The 21,653-nt window shown below is 46.3% G+C and overlaps 1 protein-coding gene across 6 annotated transcripts in view; it reads right to left on the reverse strand.

The window, feature by feature from the left end:
* LOC144109739 (armadillo repeat-containing protein 8-like) overlaps positions 1–21,653 on the reverse strand; it is a 114,493-nt gene that overhangs the window by 84,290 nt on the left and 8,550 nt on the right. For all 6 annotated transcript variants that reach the window (XM_077642568.1, XM_077642550.1, XM_077642536.1 and 3 more), the window contains exons 5-10: positions 20,113–20,306; positions 13,910–13,990; positions 13,768–13,843; positions 4,778–4,868; positions 4,650–4,710; positions 4,360–4,584 (exon numbers count right to left, since the gene is read on the reverse strand). In XM_077642568.1, the coding sequence (XP_077498694.1) occupies positions 4,360–4,584; positions 4,650–4,710; positions 4,778–4,868; positions 13,768–13,843; positions 13,910–13,990; positions 20,113–20,306 (728 nt within the window). The remainder of the gene's footprint in view (positions 1–4,359; positions 4,585–4,649; positions 4,711–4,777; positions 4,869–13,767; positions 13,844–13,909; positions 13,991–20,112; positions 20,307–21,653) is intronic.

A 21,653-nucleotide genomic window follows, 5' to 3' on the forward strand; every position in this document is an offset into this window, starting at 1 on the left:
CATCGGTGTGCTTGCTCCCCCTCTGAACGGGCAAGCCAAGATCTCTCCTTTTATGACCCACCCTAACAAGATTCCTGTTTGAAGAAGATGGACCCAGTTGACAACCAGTCAACACATCGGTGTGCTTGCTCCCCCTCTGAACGGGCAAGCCAAGATCTCTCCTTTTATGACCCACCCTAACAAGAATCCTGTTTGAAGAAGATGGACCCAGTTGACAAACAGTCAACACATCCGTGTGCTTGCTCCCCCTCTGAACGTGCAAGCTAAGATCTCTCCTTTTATGACCCACCCTAACAAGATTCCTGTTTGAAGAAGATGGACCCAGTTGACAACCAGTCAACACATCCGTGTGCTTGCTCCCCCTCTGAACGGGCAAGCCAAGATCTCTCCTTTTATGACCGACCCTAACAAGATTCCAGTTTGAAGAAGATGGACCCAGTTGAACACCAGTCAACACATCGGTGTGCTTGCTTCCCCTCTGAACAGGCAAGCCAAAATCTCTCCTTTTATGAGCCACCCTAACAAGATTCCTGTTTGAAGAAGATGGACCCAGTTGACAACCAGTAAACACATCGATGTGCTTGCTCCCCCTCTGAAAGGGCAAGCCAAGATCTCTCCTTTTATGACCCACCCTAACAAGATTCCTGTTTGAAGAAGATGGACCCAGTTGACTACCAGTCAACACATCGGTGTGCTTGCTCCCCCTCTGAACGGGCAAGCCAAGATCTCTCCTTTTATGACCCACCCTAACAAGATTCCTGTTTGAAGAAGATGGACCCAGTTGACAACCAGTCAACACATCGGTGTGCTTGCTCCCCCTCTGAACGGGCAAGCCAAGATCTCTCCTTTTATGACCCACCCTAACAAGATTCCTGTTTGAAGCAGAAGATGAGCCCAGTTGACAACCAGTCAACACATCAGTGTGCTTGCTCCATAGAACCCACAGGCCTATGCGGGAAAGCTAAACTCCGGAAATGTGCTGAGGGAAAGCCAGCTTCTTGAATCAAGTGGAGTTCAATGAGTCTGCGGGCAAGCTAAACCCCCAAAATGTCTTATATCTTTCGTTACCGCGCCATAGGTGAACCGGGTGCATATGACCGACATTTTCAAAAAGCCGCCGAAAATTCATTCTGGCGCTTGCGGACATGCTGCGCTATCTAAGTTGTTTCTAAGGAACCAAGTTCATAATTGCCGTTTTTGTTTTTAGTTTAGAACGTGAGGGGGTGCTGTAAAGAATGAAACCTTGAATGGCCGCAGCAGCATCAGCCGGCGAACATGGCGTCCGCGTCGCCACGTGCTCCTCAAAATCGAAATCTAACACCGAGCGCTTCGGCTGGTTTTGGTTCCGAGTATTGCAATGAAAGCAGTGGTGATAAGATAGACAATGATGTACAACCGTCGGATTTCATTTCCGACAGCGAGACTTCATCTCAGGGGCCTGGAACATCACCGTGTATTCGCATGTAAGTTTTGTTTTCGTTCGCTGTGTTTTCTGCGGTGTATGCGATTTGTAACTGATGAGAGTGGTTTATTTTTGTGCTTCTGGGCCTTCACAACATATGGCCAAGACAGTTTGCCAAATGCTCAAGGTCGCATCGTTTCTTCAACCGAGACGATGGCCAGGTGTCCATTTTGGCGCCGGGGCGGCATTCGGAGATTCGCTTGACCTTTCGACTTCTTGATGTGCTTCACGGCGGAGGTGATGAAGACTCGGTACGAAAACACTAATAAGTATGCTTGGATGAAGTTTTTGGACAGGCAAACATACACTCGGCGTAACGGCTCATGGGAAGAGGTGAATCCGTTGGACAAGTTCATTGGAATCATCATACACATGGGAATTTTTGACCTGCTGCGACTGTATCGCTACTGGAATACAGGAATCATCTATTGTGGCCTTTAGCCATCAAATACAATTTACTGAAATCAGTTTTTCACTTTGCTTGTTTTTCTGCAAGTAGCGGACCCGGAGGATTCAGTGGCGGCTGCATCTATTGGCAAGACTTGGAAAGTGTCCTGGCTTTTGAACCACATCAATGAAAGTTCATCAGTCCTGATGTTCCAGAGCTTGGCCAAAATTCCAAAATTGGTCAGCTGGTTTTTAAGGAAGCAGCTCATTCAACAAATCCTCCCATAGAATCTATTCGTCACCAACCGAAAAAAAAAAATGGAAAAAAGAAGGAACTGCAAGCTCTGCTATCAGAGAACAAAACATGAACAAAGATCAAACGTTATGTGCAGCACCTGTCAAGTCTACCTTTGATTCACATCTTCACGCAATTTCTTTTCACAATGGCACCACAGTCATGACCACGGACTTGACTGGCTGTGGAAAGTGCAATAATTTTTCCTTTGAGCTGAAACTTGGAGGAATAAAAGCTATAAACATGTGAACCAGTTTGTATATTCCAGTTTTTCTCTAATCAAATTTGCGCTTAGTGCAGCTGGTAATTTGTTTTTTCTGTATACTTTTTCCGCGTTTTTGCCACATTTGACTAATAAGTGTTCAAGTACTTTGATACACACGACTCTGCTGTTTCATTCAGAAGTGCAACTAATAAGCTACAATTTCATGTGTTGCAATATGAGCTGGGTTTGTTACTTCTTGTGAATTTTTTTCTTTCAGTACACTCCAAATTGTCCATATTTCCGCAGTAGCGAAAGAATTAAGGGAAAGCTATATTTTTCAGTCACCCGGCGTTGCCTGAAGTTTGATACATCAGATGTGACGGCTAATTTTTCGATACAAAGGATAATTCGATCCAACCGAGTTTAAAGTTATTTTTTCCTCACATAATGAACCCTCTCCCCAAATGATGTCAACTTTTATAGAAAAAAATGACGGTCCTTTGTGGGTAAATATGGTATCTCTTAAAAGTGGAACAAGAAGAAAGGCAAAATTCCCATTTTTCAAGTCTGCTTTTCTCAGAAAAATCATTTTTGTTACGTTAATGGCTCATTTGGGCTGTTCAATTATTCGGACCATTTTCTGGGTCCTGCGTCCTGCCTAGTCTGATACATCAGCCAATGACTGTTTCTGAACAGTTAAGCCATTGTCAACATAAAGGGTACTACTCGGCTTCAAGGATGGATGGAGGGTAGTTTGGGGGGGGGGCAAGAGCGAGGGGAACTGCGATGCATAGGCGCAGCGCGGAGAGCGAGGCATCTGGCAACTACGGCTGCAGCACGGCGCAGCAGGAAGGAACGCCAGCTTCGGTTCTGCATGGCAATGCAGAGACACGCTGCAAAAGGAACGGGTTCACAGCTACAACAGAATCTCGATGTGAATATTTTATCGTGACACTCACTGAATTTGTATTGTACAGTGCAGAGCAGTAGGATGAGCTGCCTTGGCATGATGCAAGGGGGCACTTTATGGAGAGGAGGGATGTCGGTGAAAGGAAGCAACATCACACCCGCAACAGCCATCCCTGAGTACATGCATGACACAGTATGGTGTAGATGTTTTTTTTTTCCAGTCATTTTCATTTGAAACTTTTTTTTTTACCTCAACAAGTAGCATCTTGGCGGTGCCACATTTTGGCAAATACCCATGTATTGTAATATGAAAGGCGGGAAAAGTACTTTCTTTTTGTTCCTTCTCAATGACTGGCACAGAGATTCGCCATTTTCTTTGATCCAATGGAGGGGTGACATCACATACTGTGTAAAGGGCAGATGAAATGGGGACTTGATTTATGATTTCCTAAGCAATGCAGTCGCCTTTCAGCATACAAGTACTGAAAGTGTTCTCAAAAGGCTATCTATCCATCTAGATCCATCTAGTAGTTTCCTGATCACTTTGATTCCTTCCAAGGAAACGCAGTAGCAGTCAATGCTGTCCTCCCAAATCAAGCCATGAAACAAGAAAGCACATGTAGCACCCATCTGTGAAGAAGAAAAAAAACTACAGAGAATATTTATTACATTCGAATCGGAGCGAAAGCACGGATTTGGGCTACTTAGAAGACAACGGTGAGCAGGCAGTGCCGAAGGATGGAGCAGATGGAAGTTGATGAAGACGACACACTCCAATGCACAGCGTGAGAGTGTGGTGCACTTTAACACGAGGCATGCTGGTTGCGCCAATAGCCTAGTGGTCTCGCTGAGCGGCCCATAAAGATCTGTTCACGCAGCCGCGGGTTCAACTCCCAGTCATGGATATTGATTCAATTTCTTTTTCGGTTTTTCATGGTTTGACCTCAAACTCAGCTGAAGGTGAAATTTGCACGCTCCGCAGTTGAAGCCCGAGGTCCCGTGGTGAAGCTTTTGCTTCAAAATAAAGATGAGCTGCTTTCCCTGGTGCTCCGCTGTCCCAAAGGAAATGTCAAACGATTGCCTATGGTTGAGTGAGGGTACCTTTTTCATGGTGACTGCTGGCACAGGTCCCTTGTAGAGGACCACGGCTGAGGGCGGTTGATACTTGAAAAGCTCCGCCAGTGTGGGGATCAGGTGGTCACTGATGCTAGCAATGCGCTGCAGCTCCGTGTCCACCTCTGCCAGGTAGGCCAGGGTCTCAGCTCCGAGCGCCCGCTCCTCGGGAGTGTTCTCTTTTTTGCACATGCGTACCAGTGTGGGCAGCGCCTGCACACAGCCATTGCGCCACTCCTGATACCTACCAACCTCATGAATCCGGTCACGGCACGCACCTTGAACACAATTCGAGGGTCCTCCGAGTGCATTGCTCCCGCTCGGCTGATGAAAGTCATGCTGAAGAAGAGGAGACATTTCACAATGATGCATCGCGCCTTATAGCCCCCACTGTTGCCAGACTCACCACTTGGCTGCAGCCAGCTGCATTTCCGTGGGCTTGTCTCTGGCCATGAGGGTCACCAAAATGTCGGGCAGGGTCCTTCCTCCATAGCTCGCTGCAGTAGCATACAAGGCAGACCGCCAGTCTATTTGCAAGGAGCTCATGCCTTTGGCAAAAAAACTAATGCTCTAGCCAGGGACATAGGCTGCAACACCGAAAGCTTGTGCATTCCAATTCCTTTGGCACTTCTTTAGAAGAAAGTCCCTATGTTAAAAATTATCAGGAGGACCTCCTGTACACTGCTGGAGGTCCTGTACAATGAAGTTCACCAACTAGGCAGTTTGGGCATGTTGGTACTGCATAGCACGATTTAACAGCGCACACAGGACAAGGACACAAGGAGAAAGACGATAAGACACGAGCGCCGACTTGCGACAATTTATTTCGAACCTCGCCCCAGAATATATGGGTAAAACATGGCTAAAATAACGCATGTGCGACAAGCGAAACATTCAGGTGCTGATGTAGATACAAAAGTTCCTTACGGGTAAGGGCGACCGCTGGCTTCGATACGCAAGAGCCACCTAAACGACCTATCATTTCGGCGTCCATAATTTCGCGAGTCAGTTTACATCTGTTTTTGAAATAACAGTGCAGTCCTGGTAGAGGGCCTGACACAAGGAAACCTGATCTGATTCCCCATCTTCATCTGCACTGCTGTCGTCAGGCATCAGGCTTGTGTCCTCGTCCTGTGTCCGCTGTTCAATCCTGCTGTCCAGTACAATGAATTAGGTGACAAGTACTAATTAATAGAACAGAACACAAGTGCTAAATAATTTCGTATTAAAGGAGTATAGACTAGAGCATTGCCTGGGCTCTTGCTCACCGGAGAGCCCGTGCCGGGCCGGGTACAGCAATTTTTTGCCAGGCCTGCTTTTGGGTTGTGGGCTCGGGCCTGTGAGCCGACGGGCCTAGGCCTGACTCGGGCTTTTGTAGTGAACAGGCACTTTCATTGAACGCACGCACCTTATGTTATGATGAGGTTAACAAACAGCAGGTCAAGATAATTGGCGCCAGTTTTCAACTACTTCCAGGGTACGAATTTCTTAATCTTTGGTAATAAAATATAATCAGAAAAACTTCATCCTCCCAAGTCCTGAGACCACAATTATCCAATAATTTTGATGAAACTGCTTTATGGATCGTAAAATGGCACAAAAGAAAGTAAAAAAATTGTTGTGAGGCAAAATATCAAATCGAAGGTAATTAGTTTAATGGTACCCAAATGGGTACTCTGGGAGTCAACAAGTATGAAAATCTAGAAAACAAATCCTGTTCTGAAGGCAAAGGAATGCGTTGCATTTGCGGCATTTCACTCTAGACTTGCCATTTCAGCGTGGGTTCTGGCATTTCATTTGAAACTTTATCTTGGCATGCTGAGGAAAATATCCGTGGCTTTCTTCGGTGGAGTTGGATCTTCATCATTGTCTCCATTTAGCTCATACTCGCGTGACTTGGTTGTCTCTGCTTTTATGAGTACATTTGCGTTGTTCATCTTGAATGATGCAAACAAACCTAGGCGATCTTATTTAGGGACCATGGAATTTTCATAGTCCCTCGTATACTGCACACAGCTGTTGTAGCACGCCATGTCTATAAGTGCGTGAAAATGCGCACACAGTGCTCCAAAACAGCCTTGATCTCCTCATCTCGGAGGTATTTGCCTGTAATTTACAATAGACCAACTTAGTCCTGAAGTACCCAATTGGGCACCTGCAACTTGAATTGCCGGTAGCATTAAGGTTTTTTGAAAAATTTGTACTAAATTTGTCACATGCTCTAGCCTCTCATAATTGTTTTCAGGGCCATAATGTTCAAAAAGAGCGCCGCATGGTGAAACAAAAAACTTTTACTTCCGCGAGGACGAAAACATGAACGTGCACTGGGGGACGCCATCTTTACCTGCAAACGCTGCGGCCGCAGCAACACATGCAGCGCCATCTCTTTTACACACGAGAAAGTGCAGCATGCCCAAACGGGTAATGCAGGTCTGGAAGCTGGTATTTCATTTTGGAAGGCATTCTGAGCTTAGAAACCGAGGTACCCATTTGTGTAACCATGGAATGAGGAGGATAATTATTCCCATTCTAATACAAGAGAGAGGGACCCCAGACGAAAAGCTGCACAGCAGCAGCTTGAGATTGTCTGAGGCCCCAAGCATAGACATGGCATATAGCATGTGATCAGGTACATGACGTAAGTACAACCATGGGCCAAGACAAACAACATACACACTACAGGCAATACAACAAAATGACAAAAAATTATTGCTGCACTCACACTCTCCAATGGTTTAAATTCGCAAATGTAAACTTCTACATGCTTGCCTGAACAAAATACATCTTAATCTCTTTAAGGTGCAAAGTGTGAACATGTGTACTGCATAGGTTATATTTGTTTAAAATGGTTGGCATGAGAAAGTCTAGTGTCTGATTTCCATAGTTTGTTCTATTACAGGCAACAGCCCATTGTTCTCTAGATCTTGTGGCAACAACTTTTTCCTTAAATTTAAGTTGGCAAGGTACAGTGGAACCCCGTTCATACGTTTTTCACCGGACCGCGGAAAAAAAACGTAACAGCCGGGAAAACGCAACAGTGAGGAAAGGTCCGAAAACTAATGAAAACAGTGCAGCTTTGCCTTGAAACAATTTATTTCGACATCAAGTGAGCTTAGGTCTTAAAAAAATCGAGAATGGTCGATTGCCGTTTTTTCCACTCGCTGGAAAACACCACGCGTTTCTCGATGGCCTGGAAAGCCGCATTGCTCTCAGCGTCGCTTTGAGGTGTGACGTACCTGCGGAGGAGGTCCAGAGCCGCGACGGCTTCTCCAAAGCTCGGGTCCGCCAACTCCCCGGAATCATGCGGCTCGTGCTCCTCGTCGTCATCACAGTCTGAGGCTTCACTCGCGACCGAGTCTGCAACGATTTCGGCGATACTCTGACACTCGGACGTCACGACAGCAGCATCCACGGCGACGTAGTCGTCATACGTGACTCCCGTGGCACCCAGCGCATTCAAAGCTTCACTCAGCTCTTGATCATAAGAGGCTGCTTCCGTCTCTTCAGCTTCCGTAGCAACTTCCTCTCCGCCGTCCATGCGAAAGCTACACCGCGCGAAGCAGTGCTGTGCAGTTGACGCGCTCACTGCAGTCCACGCTGAAGCGACGTAGTGCATAGCGTCCAGTATTGAAACGATCGTAGGCTGCTGTCCGCGATCAATACGCGCCAGACAGTGCTTTACGATGGACTTCCTGTACGAGTGCTTTAAGTTCTTTATGACGACGGCATCCAACGGCTGCAAGTGGCTTGTAGTGTTTGCAGGAAAAAAAACAAGCTTAACGTTCCGAAGAAACGACGGTTCTCTCGGGTGGGCAGCACAATTGTCCAGAAAAAGGACAACACTCCTGCACTGGGAGCTCATCTTGTTGTCGAAGTAACGAAGAAATTCTTAGAACAAAGAACCCGTCATCCATGCACGACTGTTGCTTCTATAGTGACAAGGCAGCAGGCGAATGTTCTTTAAGCACCGTGGGTTTCGGTAATTTCCGAATACCTATGGCTTCAGCTTGTTTAGCCATCCATGTTGCAGCAAAGGAGCACCGTCAATCGTTCTTTGCTGCATTTGCCTCCGTGGCATGCTTCGCCCTTCAGGCTTAACGACTTGGATGGCTGCACCCGAAAGAAAAGACCCCGTTTCGTCGGCATTGTAAATGTCACGAGGCTCATACCCCTCAATTATGGCAGATAGTGTGGCCTTCCAATCGTCGACTGTTTCCAAGTTTGCACTTGCTGCTTCCCCGGATACAGTCTTATACGCGATGCCGTGCCTCTTCCGGAAACGGTCGAATTAGCCATTTGACGCCGCAAAGTCACTGATGCCCAGTCGATCGGCTATTTCCATCGCCTTCTCGCGCAAAATGCTGCCGTCGAAGTTAACACCGGCAGCGCGAGCTTGTTTAAACCAAGTAAGAAGCGACTCGTCGAGGTTTCCATACTTGGCGCCACGAGTCTGCTTAGCTTTCGGGCCGAAGAGCGCGGCATTCCCTTGTATCTCGGCACGATTTGAGACGATGCTGTTAAGCGTCGAGGGTGGCAGACCAAGATCCTTGGCGATGTCGACTCTTTTCCGCGCTGGCTGCCTGTCGACTGCGTTGAGAACATCCAGCTTTTCCTCGAGGAAAAGCGCCTTGCGCTTGCGCGACGCCATCAAAGGACGACAAATCGCTCGCGGTGTTAGCAAGGCCCGACGAGGCGTAGGCAGCGTAGGAGCTGACAGGAGGACACGGACGACTCGGATGGGTTGAACCGCACAAACAAGAAAGACTGGATTAGCGAGGCCTGACGAGGCGTAGGCAGCGTAGCTGTTGACGGAAGGACACGGACGACTCGGATGGGTTGAACCGCACAAACAAGAAAGACTGGATTGCTGCAGGCCCGCGGGTTTTACTCGCTTCGGCTGACAAGGCAGTGGCCATCTAGTGGCAATCTCTCCAACTTGCGTGCGGCTTTTTATGGCCTCCGAGATTACCCACACGCGTGCAAGAGGGTGATCTTGGAGGCCATGGTCTTGTAGCCAATTCCGTAGCCAAGCCTGGCCAAGACTCGTCAAAATGGCGGTTGGCGCGTGTTGCCCGGCCGGGTTCGGGGTGCCAGGTTGCGACGTATCATGCGGGAACGTTTTCACAGCTACAACGTAACGGCAGGGTACCCAATACATTGGACCCTATGGGAGCTATGCCGCGACCGGACGAAAACGACGTAACAGCCGGGAAAACGCAGCAGTGAGGAACGTAACAGCGGGGTTCTACTGTATTTCAGAAATGAAGTCATGAAAGGGGCTGAAAACCTAAGGTGGTACATTAGTCTGTATTCGCATATAATATTGACTGATATAATTCTATATCCAAGGAAGAAAGGACAGGTGTGAGCTGTGCGATTAATTCAAGCAATGTGCCTTATTGCCTTTTTTTGCAACACAAATAATTTATTGAGGTTCGTTTTTGAGGTTGTTCCCCAGACCAGATGGCAGTAATTTAAATAAGAGTGAAATAAATGGTTAGTTTTAAGCTTGTGGGAAACTCCGATCGACACCTTGAGAGAAAGCCAACTGACTGCGATAGTTATTTAATAACGTAAGTTACATGCCCGTTCCATCTCATGGTGGAATCGAAGACAACGCCAAGTGACCTGAAGCTGTCAACTGTATGTAATGATTTCCAAGCATAAGGTGGTTGGTCAGTGTAGTGTTATAGTTCACGGGTCGAAACAGTACAGCTTTTGTCTACCTAGTATTTATAGTTAGCCCATTCAAGTTGGACCATTTATGCAACTCTAAGGATAACGTTACCTTTGCTTATGAGTTCGCCAATAGAGCAGACACTCAGAAGAATGCTACTGTCATCAGCATACAAAATCGGGTTCATGATTTATTTTAATTAAGTCATTAATAAAAACGTTAAACAAGAAAGGCCCAAGAAGACTGCCTCGAGAAACGCCACAATGAAGAATCTTTTCAGCAGAGTTAGTGCCATCAACAAAAACAACTTGTTTCCGCAGGCTTAAATAAGAAGAAAACAGCTGAAGGCATGATCTTCAAACACGATATGCTTGCAATTTGCATAATAGAATATTATGATTTAATAGATCAAACGCCTTAGTGGATCAATGAAAATTTATATTGTTAGGGTTTTCCTTTCAATGTTATGTAAAATAATTTCTTTTTGCAAGAGTAAGGCGAACTCAGTTGATGTCTCCTTTGGAAAACCTATTTCCCCTTTCGGAAATATGTCATGTGATATGCTGAGCATGCAAAAAAAAAATAATGCAGAAAATGCAAAATAATTCAAATAAAACAGCACATGCACTTCTCTGTTTTCCTTAAACTCAACTGCTCTGCTTGCAAACCTCACAGGTTCTGAAGCACTGAAAGCCTCATCGAAATATACTTTTGCTTGCCATCATCATAGCATTGAGAGAAACGTTATGCATAATAGTAGAAGCATATGTATGGCATCCATGCACACAAATAAAGAAAATTTTTATTTTAATCAGTCCAATATAGCTTGGGCCCAAAAGGAACTGTCAGGCTGCCTGCACTGCTTTGGTGCTAAATTTTGGCATCTGAATGCATCCCATTTACCTCCTTCACAGTACACGTCTTTGCTCTGTAATGTTCCACACTCGATATTAACGAGTCTCATATTTCCTTAAAATAGTATTATTTCTTCTGTTTCATGAGGCTGCACTTGCGAACAAATCCGGGCCTTGGAGGGGACATCCAATAAATGCTTAGTTCATATCAGCCGTGTATTGCAGTTTTCCTCCTTTCGTTCTTTGTGTTCGTGCTAGGCATTTTCCTAATGAAGACCTCCCTCATCTGTCTGACAAGTCATGCCTTTTTCTTTTTATTCTTTGCACCCTACAGAAGCTTTCTAATCTAAGTGTCAAAGATACAACAACGTTAACACTCTTTCAGTTTCTGCGCAGCATGGGAACTGGTTTGGTTTATAGGTTTGGTTTATAGGGGGTTTAACGTCCCAAAGCGACTCAGGCTATGAGGGAGGGACGCCGTAGTGAAGGGCTCCGGAAATTTCGACCACCTGGGGTTCTTTAACGTGCACTGACATCGCACAGTACACGGGCCTCTAGAATTTCGCCTCCATCGAAATTCAACCGCCGCGGCCGGGATCGAACCCGCGTCTTTCGCGCCAGCAGCCAAGCGCCTTAACCGCTCAGCCACCGCAACGGCTGCAGCATGGGAACTGTAGAGGTTGACATCTCCACTACATAACATATCTGAGCCCAATGGATTTTCCTGTGTTTCGTTGTTGCTGGATGGTACGAGTGGCAGAAGCAGGCCTCGGCAATTTGAGCAGACACTACAGCGTACACCTTATGGTTTTGCATGACCTCTTCGGTGTCGATGGCAAGCCCATTGAAAAGTTACAGGGTGTTTGACATATGCTTGCGAAAATTAACCCGAGACTATGAAGCAGAAAATGGGCTTCAGCAGATTATTTTCAGCAATTTAGTAGGCCTGGTATTCTAAGACCAACTCAATCCGAAACTAGAGACTTTTACAGGTCTGTTCTAAAAACAAGTTTTTTTTTTTTTTTACTGAAACTCGCAGTAATAAGAACATTAGCATTTGTAGAATGCTTATAGCTCTTGTGTTGTTTCGGGCCAGGCCAGGCCGGGTAGGTCAGTTTCCTCAGGCTCGTGCTGGGTGGGCCCAGGCATGTATTAGAGAAACCAGGTAACGGTAGAGGGTACAGGGCCCGGGCCTATAATTACAGCCCGTGCAGTGCTCTAGTATACACACTAAATGTTGGTTAAATGTTTTATTATTTGTAATGATGCATTAGAGATTGCTATACATGGATAAGGACCCTAACTTTCTGCAGTGGAAAATTTCAAATTCCGCAGATGCAGAATAATCAATCTGCGAAGTTCCACAAATGCAGAATTAATAATCTGTGACATTCTGCACAAAGCATAAGATGCATGTAAGAAAAATGCAGGTTAATTTTTTGAGCACATGCCTTGCATGCTGCACAGTGTTATGCCCAAGCACTCATTCTGCTGGCATCCATGAAAAACAGCGCCATGCACCCGGCATTGCATAAAGCAAGCCCAGCAAAGCAAGGTGCAGCATTTTCCAAGCTGCAAACTTTGAACGGCTGAGCCCCTCTCGTCTATTAGTCCAATGCAAACGGCGACCAGCAACATGTCCACGCAGGAGGGTTCAAACTGGTGGCTGTTGCAATGGTTCTCGAGGCTATAAAAACCGAGCCGTGCTGGGCTGCAGACGGCGAGCAGATAAAGACATCAAAAGCAAGAGAGACGCACTCCCGGGGCATCGCCATGCTCTTTTGGGCAAGAACGTTGTGCTCTCAGCCCTTGTGTCGACTGTGTAATGCCCTTGCATATACAGTACATAAATTTCATCATCGCTGTTTCATCACTCAGCTCTGTGCAACAGTAGCAGCAGGCTGTGGGATGCCCAGTCCCAACAACAAGTCTATCTTCTAAAATTGAAATGAAGGTAGCTGTTGTACCGTACTTACTCGATTCTAACACGCCGTCGATTGTAACACACACCTGTTTCTGAAGATCAGAATAAGAAAAAAAGTGCAATGACTTCGATTCTAACGCGCACCAGATTTTCATGTTTCGGTAAAGAAATATGCACGTGAGGCCGCCCGACTACCAGTTGCCTCTGTTTGTAAGATCACCTTATTTTAAAGCGGTCACTTTTCTTGCCGCATTCCTTTACGACTTCATCGGCGTCCACAGTGCAGACCTTGGCAGCGCGCCAATATGCTGCGCTCCGATAAAATCATGGCTCGGGTCCGGCGGAGGTGGTGCACTCAGTGAACCTGGCAGAGTGCCAAAATGCTAGTGCACCCTGGACGGGAGCATCGGCAGCGGTTGCACACTTGGCATGGGGCTGCCCAACTGAGCCAGTTTGTGCTTAGATAGCCTCCGCATGCAAGATCGTCTCTTTTTTTAACCCAGCGTCGTAGTGAACTCCGCACCCCTTCGCAACAGACATTTTCCATGTTAGCTAAGTCCAGGTAGGCGCCTCACTGATGTATACTTAAGATGCTTGCGAGGCCTCTCAGTATCGAAGACTGTTGTATGTGATATCGACATTATTGATGCGCAAAAAGTACCAAGCAGCCATTTTTGTTATTCCTATCACAATAGTGCATTACTGGCATAGTTTCATTTTCGTACTCTAATGTAACGCGCATGTCATTTCTAGGTGATTTTTTCCGACACTAGCACTTGATGCAGTTGTTTTCAACAATAAAAAACGAAGCAAAATTAAACACACCAGCATCAGCACAAAGCAGCGGGGCTATGCATGACCGCCGTCCCAGACAGTGTTCCAGGCTTATGTGCAGAGGCCATAAACCCACTAACACAGCCACTGTGTAAAAGATCACTTACATGTTGCAAGTGCTTGCGACACCTTTGGGTTCTGGTAGCACATGTGTGTCAAACAGCGAAGGGTTGGAAGCTGCACCTAAAGAAACAGAGCAAAGCAGTATGGGCTGCTTTCCCTAATGTATGCCAATTTCAAAGTACGTACCTTGTACACCGGAGAACAAAGCAGTGCGGTGAGAGTAGGAACTGCACCATGAGCACAGAGATAATTCTGATGGTCTGGTGTCTGAAAGCAAAAAAACACAGGAAATCACCAAAGTCCTCTTGGTGAAAAAAAAATAGGTCTTTAAAGCAATCTTTCCTGTTTCTTTACACACAAAATATGTTCAAATAAAGGGTCGGCATTGATACTGCACCAATGTGTTGCAGGTTTGGTGAAAAGCATGGAAAGGGTGGTTATTGACAAAATGCTCAATTAACACAGCAAGGCATCAATATTAAAGGCTTCCAATCACCAAAGGCTGTTCAAAAACTGTGCACTGTAACTCAGCTCATCACAAATTTCCCCCACACTCCCCTCATCAAACGGCTTTATAACACCTTTGCCTGGCAAGTACTGCCAGCAGACGTCTAAGGCCATGCAGCTCCAACATTTCACTGAATGGTAAACATGCACAACAGAGCTACACATATTTTTTTCACAGAATTTTTAAGGGGATGTTTTGGCTGTTCAACATGTGCAATAATTTGATACACTCAGGGTTGATATATCCGAGATCAACTGTATTAGATGTTTTTTTTCCTTAGATGTACCATAGAGCAGATTACTCTTACTAATGAGACTATAATACAAGGTTCATCATCATTATCTGAGCCACACTTGACTTTGTAACCAGAGAGTGACCTCAGATATGTTAGCATACCTGCCTTTTCAGTGATGATAATGATGAATCGCAATTTGGAGAAATTTTTAGAGCATTAAAATTTTCGATTTGGAGCACTTTGGAGCATTATTTAGGAGCACTAAGATTTCCAACTTCAAGCACTTTGGAACAATGAAACATGCTTTAGAAACACACTGGAGCATGGAGCTTTAAATTGCAAAATCTCTTAGGTTGGCAAACGATGCTATAAAAGTTTGAGCAAGATGTAAAGGTGTGCTAAACCTTAACGAAATATGTCACACAATGTTTACTTGAAGCACACATATCTTGCATATGCTCACGAGCACTGTACCTCAAATATGGTGATTTGTGGCTCTCCCACCTTTCTTTACGAAGCTTGACAGACTTCATTAAGCAAAGTTGACAGGCCCTAACATATTGCCGCCAGGTGTCCCCGGGCGGCACCTTGAGGACAAAGTGAGACGCGCGTGCTCTTGCAGTTAGGACACTGCTCGACTACTTGTGGCCTGTGCCTAGCCCTTTTGGTTCTGCAAACTATTTGTGACGTTTTGTGGTGGAGGTGCTGGGTAAATCGCCCTGGAATATGTCGCACACCCCTCCTCACACCGACGACCCCAGACCTCTCCCTGTCAGCACGCCAGTGCACTGGGTCAGCCGCCAAAATCTTGGACTGCCCCCTGAGCATGGGCTATTGGAGACAACCTCGCTGTCTGGCCGACTGCCTCTTGTGCTCAGGCCATTCGACTCTACCTCGGCGCCTACCCCTCAACCAGTCATGCAAGGCGCCGCGTACTACACCCCCCAGAACCCACAGCTACCAAAGTCCTTTAACGGGGCTCAACTGGAGGACGTGGAAGATTGGCTCCTCCAGTTTGAACGTGTTGCTGCATTTAACCAATGGGATGACGCCACCAAGCTGAGGAACGTTTTCTTCAGCTTGGAGGACAATGCTCGTACGTGGTACGAAAACCGTAAGGACAGTCTTTCATCATGGCCCGAGTTCTGACGTCAACTGCTCGCTGCGTATGTCAGCACTGATCATCTGGAGCGAGCTGAACGAGCCCTGCAGTCCCGTATGCAAATGCCCGACGAATCGGTTACAATGTACATCGAAGACATAACACGGCTCTTCCGACGGGCTGACCCAGCCATGTCGGATGCCAGAAAACTGCGCCACCTAATGCGCGGTGTTAAAAGAACAGCTTTTCGCCGGCCTCGTGCGCAGACCCCCAGAGCACTGTTGCCGAGTTTCTAGCAGAGGCAGTCATGATGGAGCAGGTCCTCCGGCAGCGTTCCACCGCGTACGACCGGCCAGTCCTTGCTGCTTCTGTTACGGAGTCCCTCCCGGGTATCAACAGCAATACCGACTTTCTCCACAACATGATCCGCGCTGTTGTCTGTGAGGAGCTAGAGAAGATTTGTGGTACGTCGCAGCCAGCGGCCAGCTCTCTTATGAGCGTTATCCGCGAAGATGTGCAGCAAGCTATCAGGCCTCCGTTACTACGCGCCGAACCACAGCCAATCCACACAGACTACTGCCGCCCAACATATGCTGAAGCCCTGCGACGCTTCCTCAGGGCTGTGTGCTTGGAAGGGGCTCCGCAAACCCCGCTACACCATACGGGGGGCAAAACCAGTTTCGAACACTCAGTCTGCAAAGGTGGTTCATGATTCAGATGAGAGATTCAGTTGATCTTGGCGTTCGATTAAGTTTAAATGAGCTCGCTCTACGGGAGTTCAGCAGATGAGGATGCGAGTCCCAGTATTCCAAGAAGTTCAGCATGCTGAGGAGTTCGATATATTCGTTTAATGGCCAACCACGTTCGATATATGCAGTAGAAATTGTATGCGCTTGCCAAAAATATTTACGAAGAATTCGATACAGTCAATAATTCGTAATATCCGTGTTCATTTATATCGAGGTCTGACAGTACTAGAGTGATTAACTAAATTCTAATAGCTAACTATTTAATTATTATCGACAGCCCCCTGATTGTAATTGAGATTTGTAGCCAGCCGTTAGTAATGGCCATATCAATTTTTAGAATTTGGAAAACGCAATTACCCTCGGTGATGGGGCTCACCAGAATTTGGCTATTTCAACTAGTTAGGTGCAATGGAGGGGTTGCTTTGCCTGCATGCTTTTCGAAAGCACATGCATTTTGGCACGATGTAGACAAATTTTGTCGAGGCACGGCGGCGAAGACAATAACCATTTCAAAATTCTAAAAACTAATATGGCTATTACTAACGGCTGGCTACAAATCTCTAACTGCAATCAGGTGCCTATTGGTAATAGTTAACTATTAGAATTTAACGACTCCTCTACTAGTTAACATGATTCGCCTGTTTTTTGACATCCACCAACACTGGTATTACTATGCTGCAAAAAGCTTCTTTTTACCTCAAAAACCCTATTTTAAAAAATTAGTGATCACCTTCCCTGAAACACCTGATATATAGATTAATACAGTCAGTCAAATGCATTCCGAGCTTCAGGAATTTAATGATCAGTGAACACTTACTGCTGGCTTTCCTATAGATAAGCAAGAATAAGAGAAAATAAGCCGTGCGATAACTTTGCGCATAAATCTTAATTTCCAAGATAAGACTGAGCATTTTATTAAAAATGCAGTTAGGATTAAAACACAACTATAGAGGGCAGAAAAGAAAATGATAAAATTCAACGTTATCGAACCATGTCCTCGAGCAATGGAAAAATTACACATCAGTTTCTACGATGCAAGGGGAATTCGTCATACACATCTACCACACTGGACCTCCTGCTTATAACTGTTACCAGTGTGTATATTGTAAACGCCATAGTTTTCACATGGACCTAATTTTCACGTTTTCGGCGAGTCATGTTCAAATTGTGAAGAATCTTTTAGTGAATAATACGCGCCAAGTTAATCGGGAAAAAACAAACTACAGAGAATGTTTACTGCATTCGAACCGGACCAAAAGCACGGATTTGTGCTACGCAGAAGACGACGGTGAGCAGGCAGTGCCGCGGGACGAAGCAGATGGAAGTTGATGAAAACGACACTCTCCAATGCACAGCGCGAGTGTGTGGTGCAGTTTCACACGAGCCGTGTTGGCTGCGGCGATAGCCTAGTGGTCTCGCTGAGCGGCCCTTAAAGGGGCCCCCAAACACATAATCAGTGCATTTTTTTGCCTCTTGGTCGCATAGAAGGAGTTATAGTGATGCTATTAGCATCGGTCACACCGCGCATACTCCGGTTTTTAATATTTTAATTAGCTCGCAAAGACAAATTCATGCCACTGACGGTGTCACCAGACAGTGGCGGTTTTTAGCAGCAGATATGACATCACTTGACGGGAGCTTGATGATTAGAAAAACAGTAAATGTACTGCAAATTGTGTTAATAACTAGAGATACATTTTGTCCAGTTTTTGTTTTATATTACATCAACAAACCCAACTTGTTTGCCCTAGATAAAAGTACTGTAAAGAAAGTAAAACAAAAATACACCACCAGAGGCTCTGGCTATTTTTTGCATCGAAGGACTTTGCGCCTCTCTGCAAACATCCTACGACCTAGCACACAACACTTATGTCTACTCTCTATGCATCTGAGAACGGCTTTGCGGAATCGATCCGATCGAGCCATTGCACTCTATGAGCGTTCGTTTCGGTCCCAAGGAAGCATGCAAAGAAAAAAGCTGTTCGTTTCACATTTAGCAGTGCGCATCGTCAGCTTGTGTAGGATCACCAGGCAGCGGTGGCGCCACAGTCTGTCAGCAGCACGCGCTCCTTGCTCGCCGTGACCAACCAGTGTGCTAGGAGCGATGAGCCATGGTAGGCGGTGAGCGGTAGTGATACGCGCTATGCTAAATGTGTCTGATACCTTGCATAGGCCGTCACACCGTCGCAGTATCTCACACTAGAGTTCGGATCCAGTTCGTATCGCGTTCGGATCCATAAGTGGGGGAACATCACTGATCAGTGTTCCCTTCTGCGTCGTCGACGTGACGATGAAGCATCGCTGGGTCAGCTGGGCGTTCACATGGTTGGTGTAACCATAGAAACAGCGCTGCCAGCCTTGGCAAGAACGAGTTACAGAGAACAGGAAACCATGGAGTTCAAACTGCCGCAACGCGCTCAGATAGGTTGTTTTGATTGGTCCCCCCAAGTGTCGTCATTGGGAGAGTGAAATGGGAATGGGAAGCTGCACGAAAATCGATTTGAGGGCGGCATTTTGTTTGCTTGTATTTTGAAATTTCTTCATTGAATAACTCCCGTTCCTATGCATCGATTCTTGTAATTCTTTTTGAGTCAGCATCTGTGTGACATAAAGAATACATCTGAAGTGTAACCGGCATCCGTTCAAGCAGTGTTTTGCAGCCCCTTTAAAGGAGATCTGTTCGCGCAGCCGTGGATTCGACTCCTGGTGATGGATATTGATTCAATTTCTTCTTCTCTTTTTCATGGTTTGACCTCTAACTCAGCTAACTAACTAGGCATACGGCGACCGAAGCACGAGGTCCCGTAGTGAAGCTTTCGCTTCAAAAGATCTCTATGGGGAGCATGCTGTCCGTCTTCAATGATGTCAAATCCGTCAGAGGCAAAGAGAAACTACGAGTGAATGACATCGGCTCTTCTGTCGGCTACCAACACTCCCCGGCACCGCTGCCGTTCCGAGTGAGGGTGCCGCCTCGATTATAACAGCGGCCCTACCATCAACTATCAACGCTCCCTTGAGCGCCGAATCGCCGAGCGCGCATTTGACAGTAAAAAGACAACTTGTTGGGCCGCTGCCGCTTACCAGCAACTGCAGTCAGCAGCCACGTGTGGGGAGTGTGGGGTGCCAGTTTGCTTTTTATCGAGCAGCCCGCGCGCGCGGGGAGGGGATGTTGGTTCTGCGCATTGACATAGCAGCTGCTCAAGGCCAGCACCAAGAACGATGCGACGGAGCCACGCAGGAAAAATGCAACCACGCTGTAGCACTCCTGATATCTCGTTTGTCTCACCTTTACATATAGTGCGATGTTTTCATTTCGATTGTAAGTCGACCCCCCACTTCGGATTTTCAAATTTATAGGCCGGCTTACAATCGTGTAAATACGGTATGCTGGGGGAAAAAAAATTTCTTGTAGTAATCTGCAATCCCCCAAAGCATCCACCTGCAAAGCAGCAGATCTGATTGCTCCAGTGAGAATAAACTGCCTCACCAGCAGGCCAAACAAGCCCAACATGGCATGAAGGCCCAAGAGCTGCTGGGTCCAACGGCTTTGCACTGGCCACAGCCCCATTGTCTGACCAATGAGAATCTGAGGCAAAAGACTCTTCACATTCTTGACAATGCTCGCTGCACTGCTTTCGTGCTATTTTGATGCATAGCGGTCAAGAAAATGCAGTTACCAGAATCTTCTGTGAGAGGGTACTTGACTTTTATGCAATTTTCTCACTTAAAAAAGCTCAGTAAAGATAACTTTTCTTGCGGCATGCATTTAAAGTAGGATGAAGAAACGAGCCCTGCCTTGCAAACCGCCATGAGGATGGTCGCAATGCACTCCTGGTTGGTGGCATGCATCTGGGTGGCCATGAGCAGCAGGTGCCTCACCGCCCAGGGCTCCTCGTACATGCACTCCACGGGTGCCAGCTCCGAGAGGAACAGTGTGCGCAGGCAGCACAGGCAAGCCTCCACATAACGCTGGTCTTGGTGCACCAGCCCTGCAATCAACCCCCTTGCCTTTTCTTTTTCTCAATATGCTATAGCTGTCTGCTGTCCTCAATTTAGCAAAAAGTATACCCCAACATTCTTGGCATGCCATTGTAAATACAACCATGCTATGCAAACTCTACAGTGCACAAATGGATCATGTCAACCACTCATACAAAGCTGGTCTCTCAGCAGTCACAAGTTTGTGAGGGTGCTCACAAGCGCGCACAGTGGGGAACTGCCACAACAGGTTCAGTAACTGTGCAAGCTTTCTCGGGGTGTGCGCGATGCTAAGCAGTTTACAAAACCAACGGAATAAATAAATTAACAAATTACCAGTCCTGTCCCACATGCTGTGACTATAATCCAAGGTAGCACTGATAACTTAAACGCTCTTACAGTAATTTGCAAGCACCAATTGCACAACGCCAGTCCAAACATGTGTTACAGTGAGTGTAACCATGACTGACTCTTTCTTGGCCTTTTAAGTCTCCTGGCTTGCTAGACACACATCCCCCGCTCACTGCAGCCACACACAACACGTGATAAAAAAAAACCATTTATGTTGCGAATGATTTACTGCAAATGATCTCGCAAAAACAAGCCGAAATATAGGACTCTGCAAAGGACATGAGAAAATCGTTCTCTCGTATGCCGCATGTGCATTAAAAGGGTATTCTTGCATGTCAGTGTTTTTGGCTTGAAAGACTCCTACAAGTTTTCGTTGAGCACCAACGCCCAATTCCTGTGCACTGCCAGCAGTCACATGGGCTCACGAATCTGGGGAGTCTACCTGCTCTCACCTATCGCATGCCGGCAGGTGCATGACGATTTCTGTTTTGATTGAATTACTCATCATTTAACTAATTATATATCCTTTGTCAGCTTTCAAAATTTCAAGTCCGTGCCCCCTTTTCAATACACCTTGATACCTGCGCTACAAAAGTGGTACACAAACCTCTTAGCACAGTGAAGGGGAAGAACAAAAGTTGAGTTTTCATCAATGCCAAGAATGCTGCACTACTGTTTAATAGCATGCAATAAAGGACGTTATTTCTAGAGTGAAGACGCAATGCTCTGAACACAAGTACTGCCATGCACTCCTCTCGCAGGCAGTTTTCGTACACATTACTTGCCCGTCATTTTTTGCGTGAACCCCATGCGACGTGAACGACACTGCAACACCTAGTGACTGTCAATCAACAACCACTGCTTGCAACAAATGCCACTGGTACAGCAATCCCTCCAATGCGCTCCAACCTTACTAGTGTTCTCTTATGACAATGCGAGGAGGCAACTGAAAGAGTGCATGTGTCACCATCTTTGTTCCCTGTTTTGAATGGTTACTTAGGTGTAAA

This window comes from Amblyomma americanum, chromosome 1 (genome assembly GCF_052857255.1).
Source record: "Amblyomma americanum isolate KBUSLIRL-KWMA chromosome 1, ASM5285725v1, whole genome shotgun sequence".
NCBI classification, from domain to species: Eukaryota; Metazoa; Arthropoda; class Arachnida; order Ixodida; family Ixodidae; genus Amblyomma; species Amblyomma americanum.